Raw genomic sequence first — 18639 nt, 5'->3', positions numbered from 1 at the left:
AATTCATAACTAGTATCATTTATTTTTCATGAAAACCCAGCAAGCTATGCATAACTACCTCTACTTTATGTAACACAGGTTGAGGCTCAGAGAAGTGAAGTAACTTGCCTGATATCACACAGCCAGTCAGCAGCAGAGGGAGGATTCAAATTGAAGTCCTGTGACCCCAGCCCCCAAGCTCTCCCCTCCTTCCTGACCAAGGGGGGGCAAGAAGGCACTCTGGTAGACTTCAACCGAAAGACAAGGGGAAGGTACCCTCCAAAGGGAGCACAGAGTGGCGGGGGGGGGGGGGAGGGGCGTGCCCTGTCGCACCCACCTCTTCTAGCTCATTCCCTACTCACCCAGCATCTGCTCTCCACCCAGGACTGGGCTGCAGCAAGCCAGGACTCCTGCCTGCACCCACGGTCCCGTCCCCACCCCAGACGAAGCATCCACACAATGCCTCCCAAGCACCCCTCCAGCTCCTACCAGACCACAAGGACACCCACGCAGCCAACCTTCCGACACCAGGGAGGGAAAAGCACACCATCCTGCCCAGGGCTGCCAGCTGCCCACCGGTACACACACAACCCTGAGAGCCCAGCACTTCCAAGGCCCCAGCTGGGACTTCCCTCCCTGGCTTCCAGCCCCCGGCCCCCAGCCGCTCTCCATCCATCTTCCCATCCTGGCTCCTCCAGCCCTGCCTCAAGGTCTTCACACTGAAAAGTTGCTTAACATCGATTTGCCAAATAACTCTGTCACTGAAAACTGTCAAACATCATAAAGCAGAGAGGACCCTGCCAGACTATTTGCATCTATGGCTTGTAAACGCCCTGATTTTCGAGACGCCCACAGTAAGATGATGGTCAGGAGATGCTGACTCCAGCAGCCATGACGGCGGCCACACTCTGCCCCCCAACTCTGCAGCCCCACCATGAGAGACGGACAGCGCGGGGGGCAGGGCTCCCTGGAGGGTGCCAGGCCAAGCAAGGAGCCAGTGCCCGCCTCATTGCCTGCAGCACACACCACCGTCCTCGGGACAGATGGGCGACGCAGCCGTGCCAGGCCCCGCCCAGGGCAGCCCCAGGGCCAGGGGAGGCCTCAGGGAATTGCCCCAAGCAGGGTTGCTTTCCTGTAACAGAGAGTCCCTCTGAACGAGCAGCCGTCCCAAGGTGGACCAACTGCGCCCTCTTCTGGTCATGAGCTGTCACAGCGGGTTGGCTGCTCCCAGGCGCCCTCCGCGCGGCCTCCCCGCCTCCCCAGCTCACAGCCCGCGCGCTCATCTCTACGCGAACACCCGCTACACGGCCGAACAAACGCAACGCCCCGGGTCAGCGGCGTCACTCAGACGCTCTCTGTTCCAAAACTCTCATGGGATGCCCCTGCTCAGGAAATCTAAACTTCCTGGGCAAAAGTGACCGGAGCAGGGCCCGCAGAGCACCTCACTGAGGCCGGGTGCAGACCGGTCCCCACAGGGCTCCAGGCCCGCCCTTCCCCACCAGGAGACACAGCCCCGAGGGCGGGTGGGCAGCGCACACATCCCTCCACCCAGCTCTGCCCACAGCGACCCAGCCTGTCCTCTGAGGCCCCCGGCAAGCTTGCCTCCTCCTCAACAAAGATCGCATGTTAACGCATATGTGTGGAGCCTAGAAAAATGGTACAGATGAACCGGATTGCAGGGCAGGAATGGCGACGCAGACGCAGAGAGCAAACGTATGGACACCAAGGGGGGAAAGCCGCGGAGAGCAGGGCGGGGGCGGGAATGAATGGGGAGATTGGGATGGACACGTATACACTGATGTGTATAAAATGGATGACTAATAAGAACCTGCTGTATAAAAAAATAAATAAAATTCAAAAATTTAAAAAAAAATAGGAAGAAAAAAGGAAAAAATTTAAATACCTGCATGTTCGTGCACACACACACATACCACGCCACGTACTATACACACATACACACACATCACACACTACACACACACACACACACACACACACAAAAAGCCTGGGCTGCTGTGTCTGGCAGACTGGCCCCGCCCCCCCGGGTCCTAGGAAGGGGCTGCCCACGCCCTTCAGGTGGCCCACCTGCAACCATGCCACTCTCCACAGAACTCCACCCCACCACGGGCCCGACGTCAGACTGGGGGCTTTAGACACAGCACCTGGGCGTGTGTCCCACCTGAGAAGCCCCGGCCGTAGGTCTCACAAGCTTGTCTCATCGAGAGGAAAGAGGCGCAGAGAGGTCAAGTGCCTTGCCCAAGATCACGAAGCTGTTGGGGATGGAGCCAGCCCTTGAGCCCAGATCATTCTAACCCCAGGGGCCAGCCAGACACTGCCCACCAGGAACTCTCCAGACAGGCTCCTGACCAAAGGGACAGGTGCAGGCTCTCGGGAGGGAGGGCCGAGAAGCCCCAGGCCTGGGGGATGGGTCCAAGCACATGACAACGCACACCAGGGACGCCAGGAGCCTCCTGAGCTGACCACAGGGCCCTCGAACTCGCGGAAAAAGCAACAAAGATGTGCATGTAAACCCTGGGGCTCCAGGCTGCAGACAGGACACAACACTGTCCCCACAGAACTCCGTCAGCCTCGCAGACAAGAACACAGACACGTCATTCCAGGACTCAAACGTGCCACCTAAAATGACACTCATCGACAGAGGTCGTGTCCAAGACTTCACTGTACTTGGGCTTCCTTTCTTAGCTTCCAAAATTGCCTCCTGGGAAAAAAGTTCAAAATGAAATGTGCAAATACAGTGTCCTGGGCAGGCAGGATCCAGAACCGTGAGGAAAACAGGCGGGGAAGCCGACATCTATTGAGCACCTATGGGGCTCCTGCCTCTGCGCCAGGGGCTTTGCGAGCGTTTTCGTCACACAGTCCCATGACCCAGGTACAACCAGGCCCTTCACAGGTGAGACCCCAGACTCGGAGGGGGCGGCTTGGGCAGCCACAGCGAAGCTGCAGCCGAAGCCACGTCCCTGCAACTCCAAAGCTACTTTCTTTCCAGGAAGCTTTTCTTTGGCTCACGTGTATTTGGCACCAACTATGTACTGGGCTTTGCTAGGGGCCGAGGAGAGTGAGGAGGGGGACAGAGGACAGTCAGGGGGGTGGTGGGGGGGGCCTGGAGGGCAGGTTCCAGGCAGGTGTGACACACCTATCACACTACCTACCTGTCCGCACGGGCACTGCTTACTACGAGTGTGCCTTACCTCAGGAGCTTTTAAAATAAATAAATAACAACCAAAAAAGAGTTTCTGCGTAAACCGGAAGTCCCCAGCAGGGCATCCAAAGCCCTCCCCGCTCTGACGCTGCCCTCTTCCCCATCATGGGCGCCTCATAGCCGCCCATGCTTAGAGCCAAGAACGCCCTTCCGCCCCAGCCCACCCCCTTCACCAAGTGAAACTTCCCTCCTGGAAGCCTTCACCAAGCCCTCTCCAGCTGAGCTGCTGCCCTCCCCCGGGTGCCCGCAGCCCCCATGGAACCCCCTGGGGCCCCATCCTCACGGCCCCGACGCAGGCTTGTGAGCGCCTCTCCGCTAGTCCGTGGCCCCTAGCCCGCTGTGCCGCCCTGGAAGCCAGGGTCAGCTCAGCGACCTTCACACCCCCGGCGTCCAGCACAGCACCTGGTACAGAGCTAACGTCGTTCAGCACCCAGTGGGGGTCACAGTGGATGTCCCCAAGGTCCTGGGGCCTGGCCTGGGCCTTTCTTCCCCCTCTGCTCCCTCTCACTCAGCGACTTCATCCTCCGGGGGGCGTGAGTGTGTCTGGGCGACCTCGGCACCCCCAGGAGGGGGCAGGACTAGCCTCCTCTGGTGGCCTGGGCAAGGCCGCCTCAGGGGAGGGGGGCGGCAATGGGACAGAATGCACCAGCCGTCCAGGTGGGCCACTGAAAACCCTCTCCCAAAGGCAACAACGAGAACTCCAGAAATGCCCAAAAAGAAGCGCTCAGCCTGTAACCAGGCCCGACCTCACCGTTTTGAAGAACAAAACAGCCCAGCAGTTTATTCCTAAGAGCAGCTGAAAAGAGCAATTTCACTCAAGTCTTACCTTGAAGGTTTTATCCATAGAAGTTGAGAGAAGCATGTGGCTCCTGGAAGAGACTGGACACCACTGAATGTTGTTGACGGGGCCCCGGTGGCCTCTCAGATGGAAGAGTACCTTCCTGGGAATCTTGGTTTCCTTATACTGACTGTCCAAATACGGCTGAATAAACTCGGACACTTGGGGCGCCACACAGAGAGGGGCTGGGGCGCGCCGGGCACAGGGACCCTGGGGCTCCATGTCTTTACTCTTGCCCGTTTCCGTGCTTAATGCCTGCCACTGTCTTAGTCTTTTCGGGGTATAGGGCACAACACCGTGCGCACACCGCTGCCTCGGAAGAGAGCTGCCGTTCTCACCTGGGGCTTCAGATCCAGTTCGGGCACAGAAAGATGGCTCAGGGGAGCCAGAAGTTCCCCAGGAGAGTTTCACCTGCTTCAGGCGGCCAGCTGCCAGGGGCACGTGGCCAGCTGGAGCATGGCTGCTCCACAGGGAAGGACGAACAGGCTGGCTGGTGGGGAAGGTGACCTCAGGCTCTGTCCTGGGCCACTGCAGCCTCTGGTTGGGGCAAGATCCTGAGTCACTGCTCCAGAGCCGAGCCAGAGGGAGACGACAGCCGGCTGCGTCTTCACAAGAGCCATGCCTTGTGGGCACTGCTCCCCCGTCCTTCGCATCCAGGACTTCCGAGGCAAAATCCCGCCCAGGAGGTCTCACGGCATCGGAAGCGTCTTTCATCTGGCCGGCAGGATTAAAACTGCCCGCAGGCTCAGTCTCAGCCTCTGAGTCCGAGTCATCATAAGCCACCAGCGAAGCCATTGAAGACACAGTTTCTCCTTGTCCGTCAAGGGCAAACTACCTAAGGCCAAACAAAGTGTCAGAAGATGTGCATGGCAGAATGTTTCCTACCTCGTGCCAAAAGCAAACACGCCACAGAACAAATGCAAGACTGAAAAACCCATAAGAGTAAACACATTAAAAATGAGGCCTTGGGGCTTCCCTGGTGGCGCAGTGGTTGAGAATCTGCCTGCTAATGCAGGGGACACGGGTTCGAGCCCTGGTCTGGGAAGATCCCACATGCCACGGAGCAGCTGGGCCCGTGAGCCACAACTACTGAGCCTGCGCGTCTGGAGCCTGTGCCCCGCAACGGGAGGGGCCGCGATAGTGAAAGGCCCGCGCACCGCGATGAAGAGCGGTCCCCGCACCGCGATGAAGAGTGGCCCCCACTTGCCGTAACTAGAGAAAGCCCTCGCACGAGAACCGAAGACCCAACACAGCCAAAAATAAATAAATAAATAAATAAAGTAGCTATAAAAAAATTAAAATAAATAAAAAAAATAAATAAATAAATAAATAAATCAGACTTCATGTAAAAAAAAAAAAAAAAAATGAGGCCTTGGGACTTCCCTGGGGGTCCAGTGGTTAAGACTCCATGCTCCCACTGCAGGGGGCGCGGGTTCGATCCCTGGTCGGGGATCCCCCCACATGCTGTGCGGCACGGCCAAAAAACAAAAAATAATAATTTAACAACAACAAAATAGTAAGACCTATACAAAGAAAACTAAAAATGTAAAGACATAAAAGAGGACCTGACTAAATGGGAGACAGGATGCCTGGACAGAAAGACTCATGGTTTTAAAGAGGCCTTTTGGAAGGGCGATTTGGGCAGGATCTATTGTAAATTTAAACACACATAGCTTTTACTGCCACAACACACTTTAGAACTCTGTCCTACACAAACACTAGCACGTGTTTGCAAAGATAGGTGTACAGAGAGCCTGCAGCACTGTTTATGAGCAACAAACAAGAAGAGCATACACTCATCAACGCGAATGAGGTTAGTTCTGAAAATACTGAAATGCAAAGATGACCAGGACCCACCACGTGCTAAAAGCACGCTGCCCTCACCTTTGTCCTCCCCCTATGCTCCAGTCCTTCCTTTTATTCTCTCTGCCTAGAACGCTCTTCCCCAGATATCCCATCTCAACTACAAGCCAGTCGGAGAGATAGACCCGGCAACACAAGGTGGAGAGGTGCCTGAGGCATGGGTCCACCCCATTCCAAGGGTGTGATCCAAATCCTCAAGTTTCACTCCAAACACACAGACTCACACAACAGTCCATTTCCCCTTTCTAAAAAACTCTTCCTGGAATTCTGAACCATCATACACAATCAGTTGTAGCCAACTAGTTTCTACAAAGAAGTACCTCCTCCCGGAATTCAATTCTGTGCAGTTAACGTGAAGCAGGTAATCAGGAGGAAAACAACGATGCTGCACACATCCAGGACAGCAGAGGGCGTGGTGGAGCAGCACTGAGAGCTCAGGCAACGGGCAACTTCTGGGAAAGCCTGCGTCCCCTACCTTAATAAACCATCCTGAGCTCCTCTTCCCACACGTGGGGTCAGGTGAGACCTGAAGATTCCCTGGGGGTCCTCGGTTACGCCATTCCAGACAGCCTGTCTATCACCCACGTCTTCCCCTGGGCAGTGGGTTTCATGTCCCCTGGAATCAACCATCCCACCCCTTCCATGCCTTTCCCATAAAGGGTACCAAACAAGTTATGTCATCATTCAAAAAATGTCTGTTGCCTGCCTCCTCCAAAAATCCCACCCCCACCTGTAGCCCAATCCAGGCAGGTAACACCTTCCACACACAGAGCCATTATCTAAATAAAACTTCCACAACAAGCCAGCCCATCTCAAATGGAACTAATATAATATAATGGACTAATTATAAACTAAGGGAAGGGTGCACTGCGAAGGATTTGGCATTTCTTTTCTCTCACTACTTAGTCTGGTCCTGCATGCCGATCAGACACCGCATCTGTCTCAATTCCTATGCACAGGACCGCCCACCACAGCATTCCATCCTGCCAAAGGGAACCCACCAGGTTCCCATCACAAAGGCTCCTGTCTGCAGCCACTGGGATGGATTCCTACCCACCCAGTTGTCCACAGTTGTCGAATCACAGGAGAGGCCAATGACCAGAACTAAAGATGAGGTCTACAGCAAAAGATCAGAGAGTAGTGGGGTTGGGGCCCATGAGCCCCGCTTCCTACAAGGCAAGGCAGCAAGGACTGAATGAATGCAGGCAGGTGGACGATAGGGCTCCCTATCTGCTTCACGTACATTTCATTCAGTCATTCAACAAACACTGACGGGGCACGGGCTACTAGCCAAGCCCCACACGAGGCACCAGGAACGCCAGGGCAAATGAGACAGTCGATGATGCCCTGCACTCGCCATGCTCACATGCCAGTGGGGAGAGACAGACCAGAACCGAGTGAAACAGAGCATGTCCGGAAGTGAGAAATCCTAAGGAGAAAAGTAAAACAGAAAAGAAAAGGAGGCGTGGTAGTGGGCCTGGGATGCAGTTTCACGTTGGGGAGGCCGAGGCAGGCCTAAGGCAGAAGGTGATGTTCTGCAGGTGAGGGAGCAGAGGTGATAAAAAACACTGAAGGCCGGACCAACAAAACTGATCAAATGGGGTGAGAGAGAAGGAGGCAAGGATGACTCAAGGAAAACAGGCGAAAACAGAGAAGATTGTGAGCTACTGGGAACAACATAAACTTCAGGGGGAAAGTGTTTGCTGCCTTTTATGTTTCTAAGGCAAAGGGGGAAGAAAAGGAAACTTTTTCATGGAAAGAGGGAGCGATTAAACCAGGAAGAACAGCCAGAAGAAAAAGTCAGGTCTTTGGAGAAATAAGGCTACAAAAGGGGGGAGTGGCATTGGCAGTCATCAGCATGTCTGCTCCACCAGGGCAGGACTTTTTGTGTTTTGTTCACTGTTTGATCGCCAGCATCTAGAAATATCTGTGAAATGCAACCTGGTCGGGGTGGGGGTGGGGGGGGAGCACAGAGAAAGTAAAAGGAATAGGATATTCTCATTCAACAAATATTTCCTGATTACCTACTCTGTGCCAAGCCTTATGTTAGGTCTTATGGACAGAGATTAAGCACAAAACACGGATCCTGCGCCGGAGGCCACAGACTGAAGAAGGCAACAAACAAGATACGACCAGAGATGGGTTTTGAAGAATGCAAAGGAGTTAGCCGGGCTGTCAAGAGTGAGAGGTGAGGATCGTCCAGAGCACTGCGCGTTCGGAAGTAACCGGAGACACAGGACAGGCGAGCGGCAGTGAAGTGCCCGCGCGGAGGGGCGTGGAGCGCTCGGGCCACTGCCAGAGCCCAGTCCCCTCCCGCCCCCGGCCCTCCGCTCACCACGCGCGCCGGAAGCTCTCGGTCCTCCCGGAGGCTGTCCCGCCTGCACCCCACAACCCAGTCGCGTTCCGTCGGCGCCGGGGCCGCCAGCCAATCAGCAGCGGCCTCCGTTCGACCCCGCGGCGCGAACAGCCAATGATGGCGCAGCCGGGCCGGAAGTTGTTCCAGCCGGAAGGCGTTTCCACGGACGCCCAGGAGGCCACCCTTGGCTGAGCCGGCAGCGCTGACGGGCCCGGCTGGGCGGGTAAGTGAAGGGATGAAAGAGGGAGGGAGGCCGCGGCGGCGCCAGATGACCTGGCCCTCCCGGAGCCGCCTGCACGCCAAGGCCCGGAGTATCCTCCTCAGAGCCCGGCTCACTGCTCGCCGGGTTCTGGCACCACGGGGTGCGCGGAGGCTGCCACGGCGCCCCTCGCCCCCTTCCTCCCAGCGCCGCCGACCCGGCCTGTCACCCACTGCCACCGGCACCGACCTTTCATCGTCTCCCTCCTCTCTCGTTCGCCAAGGGGAGAGGCCCTCACTTTTAACGAGTGTCTGCCATGTGACAGGGGCTTTGCCGGTAGTATCGCACTTAGTTCCCTCCACGATAAAGTTACGAGGCTTCTTTATGCCCATTTCACAAATGAGGAAACGCAGGATGAAGCGGAGAGGGAATGTGACTTGCGCAAGGGCTTGTAACAAGAAAACGCCCAAACTGGGATTGAAATCCGGGTCTGACCCCAGAACTCATGATCTCTCCACTGCCCTGCGCCGCCTCCGTGAACAGCAGCGGCAAGGAATTTACCATCCGCCTTCCCCCCCAACCCCCCCTCCCCGCCCCAAGACTATACACAAACACAGTTATTCATACTGATGCTGAGAATAGGGAACGGGAAGAGGGTGGGGAGGTTATATGGAGGCCAGCCTGGGATACGGGGTGGCTGATGCAATGACCAGCTAATGGCTTGCTTCCCGAGAGAGAGTTTCCCTGGTCTCCACCCGCATCCTCCCCTCCGCCCACCCCTGATTGGACAGTCTCATCGAAGAGGTTGGTCGAGAGGCTCAAGTGTTTCTGAGAAATTGGGTGATTTATAAGAAGCTCCTACATGCAAGTGGTAAAGGGTGGGCTAAACAGGAAAAAAAAAAAAGAGAGAGAGAGAGAGAGAGAGGAGTCTTTTCTAAAAAGGAAACTGAAAGAAAAAGGGAAAGACTCTTAAAGAAGCGCTCGAGCTGCACTGGGCAGTCTCAGCTTCTCAACTGCCCAGCGTGACCAGTGGCCACCTCTGCAGCATCTCCTGCAACCTGGGTATGTATTACCATCTTTGCTAGGCTTAGAGTTTATTAGTATTTTTACCAGCCTTTTCCCAAAGTACTGGAAACCTTGGCTTAGGGGATGAGGAGCAGTATCTCTTAGGACCAGGGTGGTGTGCATTTTATTTCATCTCATTGTCCCAAAGTTCAGGTGACTCACAGCTTCCGTAGGGAATGGAGATACTAGAAGAGTAGCTGCCTATTTGGATTCGTAGCTTGACTTTCAGCGCTTTGATGTTGGCTATCCTATTTTTCACTGATGAGGCCTCCTTAAATAGTCGATACCCATCCACAGTATCTCCTTGTGATACTCATAAGTAGCTTATGCCTGGCTTCATATAAATTAATGTCCTCTTTGCCTTTTAAGATAATGTTCATTGTATTATTTGGAGGGGAAAGTAAGCTTTCCTCTCAGTGTTTAAAAAAGAAAAAGTGACCTCAATCTGTTCCAAGGTTTGAAGCGTTAAAGGACTCCTTGCTGGTAAGAAATCATTTTCTTGTCCTCTGGAAACTTGACAGTCCAAGGCCATTGTCATCCACACTCAGGGGTCAGGATGTGGAAGATGGTATCCCACCTGCTGGTAATATTCCAGGCATCCAGGAACTTCTGGGTCCCCTGCTCTTCTCAGCTGCTCCAGAATCGGCCGTAGTGCATGATGCCACCCTTCCCCCAAATTGCAGAATCAGTGTATTCTGATCTTATCTGTGAGATGATTTCATTGTGGCCCAAGGAATTGTCCTGTTGTTCTGTTAAACGGTTCTGTAATTCCTCTTTCCATTCCTCATACCAAAACTGTACCCAGTTTCTTCAGGTGCCTGTTACGCTCCTTGGGAACAGTGGAAGCTTTCAAAATGAGCACAAGTTTCAAGTTCCTTAAAAAGAGGAGCGGAGAGTTCATTTCTAAGAGTCTTTTCGATTTCTCCTTAACTGTGTGCTGGTCTGCTGTGGACTGTGCAGGTTTGCTCTTTTCACTCACAGTCCTTTTCTAGAGGAGATCATACATTACTTCACAGATTATAGCTTCATTTCCTTGTTTTAGATTGTAGTATTTGTGAAATAGATAAAGCAATTTTCCTTGACAAAGATTCAAAGCCCTATTTGCAGTTTGCACAGTAAACACTGAAGACAGTGGTCCTTAGTCTCTTGGCATCTCGGACCCCTTTGAGAAAGTAGTAAAACCTGGATACTCTGCTTAGAACCGCAAACGTGCCAAGGTGCAGGCAAACTGTTGATGTCATTTCAGAGGTTCTGAACTCTGGGTTAAAAACCTCTGAAGCTAAATTAAATTCTAAAAGTTAGTTAACAAAGAAATAAAGGAGAATGTTGACTAGATAGGAGGAAAAAAGGAGAATATGTGCCCGTAAATGGGCTAAATGGATGCCTGAAATGAGGGAAGTGATAGTTGTATTCTCGTTGTCTCTGATCACTGCCGAAGCACTGTACTCTCTCAGGAAGTTGCATCATGCGCACACACATGAGGTTACAGTGTGGGTGATTCCCACATGGTGAGTATATGCCTCATGATCCTGAGACCAGGGAGACCTCACCTGCTGTCTCCTCAGTCAGGTGTCATTCCCGTGTGCCTCTTCTTACTTAAATGGGATTCTGAGAGTTAAAGATACATGTTCTTCCCTACGACAGGGACCCTAAATGCAGGCTCAGTTCATCTAGCTGATCCTCTGCAGTTATCTGCTCCGTTGCAGGGGGAGATGAGCCATCTGGGGCTCACCGAATCATTCTACCTGGCACTTTCCCTAGGAATTTTTAAGGGTAATTTTAATCCGTGCTTGATTTTGGTCCTACTCGCAGACTTCAAAACCCACTTGTTGCCTTCCGTGCAGGACACCACATTTTTGGAAGGACAAGGGTAAACCGAAGGGAATTCCAAAAAGAGTGACCAGGATGGTGGGCAGATGTTCGCAATGGGTGAGGAAACCAGACTGGGTATGTGGGATTAACCTGGCTCTTCCCAAGTCTCGGAAGGCTCAGTGCAGTGTCAGGACGTTCTAAGAGGACTTCTAAAGTCCAGGTAGGAGAAATCTACCTTAAACTGGAATACTGCGGAGGTATTATAAGAGGATATAAACCAGAAGGGGAAAATTAAACTAGATGATTTGTGAGATTCATTCATTCAGTAAACGTCTGTTGATAAGCTACTCTGTACCAGGTACTAGAAGCACATGAAAGAATAAAGCCCAGTACTTGCATTCTCTGTGTGATGGATTTTCATAAATAACTACACGCAGTGTGAGTGCTCTGATAACCACACTAACGAGTGCTCAGGGATCACCAAGGACAGAGCAACCAACTTGGCCCCGTGGGTGCAGGGGTCAGGAAAGGCTGCAAAGAGGAGCCGAGGTTTGAATTAGTAAGACAGCGGGCAGAGGAGGGTATGAGACATTCCGGGCAGGGGGAGCAGCTGGCATTTGAGAGAGCACATGGTCGAGGGGGGCTTTGGCATCAGATCCTGGTTGGGCTACTCTGGCATGGAACCTCAGAGGGTGGTTCTAACTTCCCTGAGCCGTCAGCCTCTGGTCGCTAATGCAGAGCAGATACCGTACCACCCAGCTTTGAAAGTTGGGAGAATTGGGGATCATGTGTAAAGCATCTGGGCGTGATGTTTGATCATTTGTGGCTAGAAGTAATTTTCATCACTTTGGTTGTTATTTGATATGGGCCTGAGTGTTTCTTCTCTCCAGCGCTAGTCAGAAGGTTCTTCCACATTCCTTCTCGTTTTTACGGGCCTCCCTTTCCAGGAATTGAGGCGATTCTCAGCAAGGAGGGGAAAGAAACTGGCTGCTATCCCATCCTGGTTTCAGTATTACGGTTTCATTGACTTATATAAAGATTGGTTTAAATTTTACATATTTTTTAAACAGATATTTAACAAGTGGATGAATAAAAATAAATTACCCCCTCAAATTTGTGTGTTTTGTTCATAGAGCTGCTAGAAAAAATTTTTTTAATGATTAAAGACACAAAATAGTCATTCATTAAACCTCTCCTCTGTGGCTGATGCTGTGCTACACTGTTTACTTACCCGCATTATCACACTTATTCCGTGACCAATCCTGCAAGTTAGCGTTGTTATTGTTATTCCCATTTTACAGTTGAGAGACTGAGGCGCACGACAGTTAAGTAGCCCGTAGGATAATGTTTGAGAGCATAGGTTCTGGGGTCAAACTGTTTGAGTTTGTATCTCATCTCGACCACTCACTAGCTGCGTTATCTTGCGCAAGTGTTTTAGCCTCTCAGTTTGCTCATCTACGAAACAGAGATAACAAATCTGTCCCATAGGATTGCTGTAGGTTTAAGTGAATTAATATGTATAAGGTGCTGAGGAAAATACCAGACTCTTAAGAGCTGGAGGTTAGCTGCTCTGGTGTAGCCTCACCGGCACTGTCACCCTCCTCATTCAAGGTGTAACAGCAAGTTACAGACGGAACGGGAGTTCAGCCAAGCTCTGGAACCCTAACAAATAATACTTGTAATGGGTTTGTGCCTTGCTTTACATTTTGTAAAATGCTACCATGTCGTTTTTTCTCATTTCTTCTCATAACAGCCCTTGAGGTAGGTGACAAAGTTCGTGACGGTGCTGCTTTATAGCTGAGGAAGCTGACACTCAGAAAAGGGAAGTGACCAACCCAAAAGGGGCTGATTGTGGCCAGCCTCTGCCCCAAGGTGGCCTCAGGTAGCCTGCCGTGTGCCCCACCTTTTCTAAGGTTAATAGTAAATAATGACTAATAGGAGGTGCAGGGACACCTTCCTCAAAGGTTTGCAGTTCCATAAGGCAGCATGTGGAGTGGACAGGCTGTATATGATTCGTAGCTCATTTGGAACCCAGAAGGGATAAGGCCCTGCCTCCACCCAGACTTCCCTTCGTCTGAGAACGGAACAGCTGGCCAGCAAAGGAAGCCATTTGTTCAGCGGTATGTTGCTTATGACTGCAAAGGCCTGGGAATTCATCCCGAAAGCAATTAAGATAAAGAGTAAATAGCCATTTGCCAAATGTTTCTAGCTGTGGTGAACTTAGGTTTACTAAAGCACTTTGGTATTTGCTGCCTGAGCAGACACGAGTCCTTCCTGTGTCCTGGGCACTGGCTGAGGCACAGGGGCACCTCAGCAGATGCACACTTGCCCTTGGTTAGGAGGGGTCTTTCTTTGCCCTCCCTAAGTCTGTAAATCACAGCGATTCCTTTCGACCTCATCATTAGCATTTGTTCTTCCTCTTTTCCCCTGTTTCATGGCTCCAAATTTCTGCTTATATTTTTATTAATGTTATATTATCTATGCCCTTTATTGTAACTCATCTCCAACCTTTTTGGAAAGAAGAACTAGCTACGGTAAAGGAAAAACAGCTGCGATGGTTTGTTAATCTCTCTCTCTCCTCCCCCCACAGTCTTGTCTGGACCACTGAGCAAATCTGCCAACACCCTAGCCGGCTGTGAACGCAGGTCCTGGAAAATGGCAGATGTGCCCAACGGTGAGCAGGGCTGTGGGTCCCCACTGGAGCTGTTCAAGAACATTGCTGCTCAAGGGGAGCTCGTGAGGGCCCTCAAAGCCAGAAACGCAGCGAAGGTATGTCATTTAGCTGGGTCCTACACGCACACACACACACACACACACACACACACGTCCAAGCCACCTCTGTAGGGTCATGCTACCAGGATTCCGTTCCCTCACCACCTGAGGTGTCTTGGCTCTCAATTTAAATGTATTTTCTCCTTTATCGGCATCGATGCCTGTAGTCTAAAGGGAAGCCGCTGGGAAACACAGCAGCCATCCACCCCGCCTCTCTCCGTTTCCTGCTCGCAGAAACAACGATTTTCGATTCTTTTAGCTGATTCTTTTGCTGTGTAACCCCTACGTCTCTCAAAACCACACATTATATTGCTCCTGATAGATGTTCAGGTTTGGGGCTTTCACTGTGGACGACAAGGAATTAGCACTTTCACAATCACAGACAATCACAGTCTCCATGTAAATGCCGCTGACAGCTGACCCACTGGGTATAGCGTGAGTGCTTCTCCTTTCCTGCCCAACTTTTGTTTTCTACAGAGTTGATAGTTGTCTTAATTGCTTTTTGCTTGGCTTTTCTTTGTTTCATTTTGGGGTTTCTTGGCTGCACCTTGCAGCCTGCAGGATCTCAGTTCCCCAGCCAGGGACTGAACCCAGGCCACGGCAGTGAAAGCCCAGAATCCTAACCACTAGGCCACTTGGGAACTCCCCTGCTTGGCTTTTCTTTTTTTTTTTTTTTTTATTTGGCTGCACCCGCCAGGTCTTAGTCACAGCACGTGGGACCTAGTTGCAGCATGCAGGATCTTTTAGTTTGTTCCTTTCAAATTAGAAATTCATGACCTTTAATTCTCAGAAATTATATTATTTCTTTGATTTATCCTGGGTTGTTTTTTTTTTTTTTTTCTGTTTCTTAGTGTAATTTTTTAATTCAAAGACTGGTCCTCTGAATTTCTTATTTTTTGACTTATTTTCCTCATTTATTTTTCTTTTTGTTCTTCTTTTAGGTATGTTTCGTCAACTTCTAACCCTCCTATTGTTTTTCACTTATTCTATCATTTTTGACTTCCAAGAGCTCGTTTGATCTCTGAACGTGCCTTTCCTCCTAGCTCTCTGCTCTTATTTCATAGGTACACTGTCCTTCTGTCTCTGAGATCTTGGTGATAGTTTTTCCAGTGTTCTCTACCCCCTTTATAAACTCAGTTTCTTCCAAGTTAGCTTTTTGTTCCTTCTGCCTTTTGTATTAGATGCCGTCGTCCGGTGTTTGGTGACACCCAGCTGTGCAGTGGCGCTTTAGAGGGAGCGCTCGGAGCTGGGAGGAGCTCGTCGTGTAGCTTTCCCTTCCCTGGGTGGCAGCCACACCGCTCCCTTGCCTTGGGGAGGCTTCAGTGTCGGGGCCTTTAGAGCTCTTCTTTGAGGCTTGTAGAGTCCCCAGAGAGGACTCCTCCAATTTGCTGTCCAGAGGGTACGGGTCCGGCCGCCAGCGTTGTGAGCTGAGTGGGGCAGAGGAGCTGGGCTGTGGGATCCCTCGCTGAAGGCCCCGTTCTCCGTGCGCTGCCCCTGCCCCTGCCCCCGCCCCCTCTGGATGGGAGGGGGGGATGTACCGGCTAGGGGGAGATCTCAATAACTGCTTCTGAGACAGACTTTCAGCCAGTGCTCCTAGTTTTATAGCCCGCTTTCACCCTCACTTCTTTGCATATCTAGGGCCGCCAATGCCCAAACCTCTCTGGGATTCCACAGCAATGTAAGTCCAGTCACTGCCCAGGTTCCCCGTGTTGTCTTAGCATTTGTTCTTCTCCCGTGTTCAGTGAGGTACCACTCATCCCTCCGCTTTCCAGCTTCTGAATCTTGTTGCTGTCATCCTCTTCCTGTTCCCTTGGTCCTCGTGGGTTGTGCCTTTTTTAAAGATCTCTTTGCTGTTGCTGCAGTGGGTTTTAGAAGTGCAACCCATTCAGTCTGCGTCTGTAACCATCACCTGAGCACTTCCTTTCACTCTCGGTCACCCAGCTTCTTCATGTCCATGACTTCTTCGTCTGTCACTTCCAATCCCTGTCGTCATCTTTTCAAAAATCTCTTCCTAGGTTCTCACCAGATGGTATCAGCCGTCTCACAGTCACTCCAGTAGTTTACTTTGACTGTTTGGACCCTAAATAATCCATTACATTTTAAAAGAAAGAAATAGTGATATCCAAAAAAAGGAGTTGATTATTCACAGAAAGGGGTTTACAACACCAGGTAGGGCTCAACAGATGAGGCTAAGTTGTTTTAAAAAAAAAAAAAAATCTGAAAACCTAAAATACATAAAGGACCGAAATGTTGATCATTTACTCTATAAACCCATTTTAGGAACCTGACAGTGATATTTTTGTCATTTAACGTTAAATTTGAATAATGTTAATAAATGCTTTTAGTTAGTAACTCTTAGTGACTCCAGTTATGTTCAGCATTTTAGCAAACAATACTTAACATGGTTTTTTTTTTAACATCTTGATTGGAGTATAATTGCTTTTCAATGGTGTGTTAGTTTCTGTTGTATAACAGAGTGAATCAGCTATACATGTACATATATCCCCATATCTCCTCCCTCTTGCGTCTCCCTCCCACCCTCCCTATCCCACCCCTCTAGGTGGTCACAAAGCACTGAACTGATCTCCCTGTGCTATGCAGCAGCTTGCTACTAGCTAGCTATTTTACATTTGGTAGTGTATATATGTCAGTGCTACTCTCTCACTTCGTCCCAGCTTCCCCTTCCCCCCCACCACCGTGTCCTCAAGTCCATTCTCTACGTCTGCATCTTTATTCCTGCCCTGCCACTAGGTTCATCAGTACCGTTTTTTTAGATTCCATACATGTGCGTTAGCATACGGTATTTGTTTTTCTCTTTCTGACTTACTTCACTCTGTATGACAGACTCTAGATCCATCCACCTCATTACAAATAACTCAGTTTCATTCCTTTTTATGTCTGAGTAATATTCCATTGTATATATGTGCCACATCTTCTTTATCCATTCATCTGTCAGTGGACACTTAGGTTGCTTCCATGTCCTGGCTCTTGTAAATAGTGCTGCAATGAACATTGTTAACACAGTTTAGAATAACTCTTTCGAGGGTGGTCTTTGACTAATGCGTAGTCAGCTGACACAGCAAGAGAGATCAGAGGTTACATGATGAAACCAGAGTTAAACGGAGTAAATTTGTATCTGACCCTGAAATGTGTCATACTAGAAGCACCTGATGTTTTGGAAATTCACGTTAAGTGAAACAGCTGAGCCCCTCGGGGATCACTGGTCCAGTGAGGGTGCCGCAGGCTCTTCCTCCACGCTGTCTGCCGTCTGTCCAGGTCATGGTCCTCGGCGTTCTTTCTGCTTCGTGTACCAAGAGAATAACACCCACTGCTTTCAGAAACAGTAGCTCACAAAGCTTCTCCTGGCGGGTAGGTCGGAATCTGGGGGCTCTGACGGGAGACAGTTTGAGCAGGATTCAGGAGGTGACACTGCATCATAGGAGTTAAGATAGAGAACAGAGCCTTTCTTCTCCTTTTAGTTTAAGTAAACTTTTTAAATTGAAATACACCATTCGTTCAGAAAAATACGGAGATCACAAACAGGCAGCTCACTGAATTTTCACAAAATGACCACACCTGTGTAACCAGCATCCAGATGGAGAAACGTCACAGAAGCCACCCTCCAGCCGCTTCAGGCCCTGCCTCTACCCTCCCAAGAGAGGCCTCCACCCTGCCTCCCCCACCATGGATAGTTCCTCCTGTGTTGGAACTTTATTTAATCAGGTAGTGTATATAGAGTCTTTCGTGTCTGGCTTTTTTCAGAACATCAGCTTTTAAAATCTGTTTCAATGTCCTGGTCCATGTTAGATTGAGAACAAGAAAACGGACAAGACGAGCCTGCTTGTCTGTTTCGGTCCCATTCCAGTGAACAGGTGGTCCTTGAACTGGGACCCCGGTTAGATGTTTGACTTTCGAAGAGCCACCTAGTTGGAAGCTGAGTTAGGCCACATAGAGTATGAATGTCACACAGCTGGTGATTGAAGAGTAGTGACTGCAGGGCGCTTCAAAGCAAGGTAGTTAATTCTCCCATAGATAACTCGATAGATCATGCTTGCTAAGCCTTTATTCTGCTGCAAGCACAGCCTAGGCACTGCCGTAAAGAGGTGAGGAAAACATGCTTGCCTGTCTAAGGTAGGCCAACATCCTGTCTCTTGCATGAGGTCTATCCATGGGGCCATTGATGCCACAACTCTGACTTGTTTAAACGACGAATTCCAGATGGTTTCGGAGTTTGAAACACAAATCTGTGCTTGCGAAATCACCCTACAGTAACAGTCCTCTGTGGACCGGTGCCGTACCTGACGGAGGAGCTCTCTCTGAATGGAGTTTGGTGCTGTGATGTTTCTCCACTGGGAAGCCCAGTTTATAGCACATTATGTATAAACTCTAAATGGAAGTGTTTGTATTTCCCTTGGCAAGCAAATTGGACTGTGTATATTCTTTGTGATCTAATCCAGCAAGGCCAATTATGGGAATAGAGCTTTAGGGCATAGCATGACTAATCTGCTTAATTAGGTTTGCTTTTTTAAATGCCA

At 50.5% G+C, this 18639-nt stretch overlaps 2 protein-coding genes across 4 annotated transcripts in view; one reads left to right on the top strand and one right to left on the bottom strand.

Moving 5' to 3' along the window:
• WDR25 (WD repeat domain 25) overlaps positions 1-8968 on the bottom strand; it is a 143993-nt gene extending 135025 nt beyond the window's left edge. The window contains exons 1-2 of one of the 2 annotated variants that reach the window (XM_059914998.1): positions 8705-8968; positions 4026-4872 (exon numbers count right to left, since the gene is read on the bottom strand). In XM_059914998.1, coding sequence (XP_059770981.1) covers positions 4026-4832 — 807 coding nt within the window. In that variant the 5' untranslated portion in view covers positions 4833-4872; positions 8705-8968. Of the gene's footprint in view, positions 1-4025; positions 4873-8235; positions 8303-8704 lie in introns of those variants that run through there. The other variant, XM_059914997.1, reaches the window with a different exon arrangement.
• WARS1 (tryptophanyl-tRNA synthetase 1) overlaps positions 8393-18639 on the top strand; it is a 34591-nt gene continuing 24344 nt past the window's right edge. Inside the window, exons 1-2 of one of the 2 annotated variants that reach the window (XM_059915001.1) lie at positions 8393-8479; positions 13923-14101. In XM_059915001.1, coding sequence (XP_059770984.1) covers positions 13988-14101 — 114 coding nt within the window. In that variant the 5' untranslated portion in view covers positions 8393-8479; positions 13923-13987. Of the gene's footprint in view, positions 8480-9109; positions 9518-13922; positions 14102-18639 lie in introns of those variants that run through there. The other variant, XM_059915000.1, reaches the window with a different exon arrangement.

Source organism: Balaenoptera ricei, chromosome 2 (assembly GCF_028023285.1).
Source record: "Balaenoptera ricei isolate mBalRic1 chromosome 2, mBalRic1.hap2, whole genome shotgun sequence".
NCBI lineage: Eukaryota > Metazoa > Chordata > Mammalia > Artiodactyla > Balaenopteridae > Balaenoptera > Balaenoptera ricei.
Note: the sequence above shows the minus strand (reverse complement) of the source record. Positions and strands in the feature narration are given on the sequence as shown.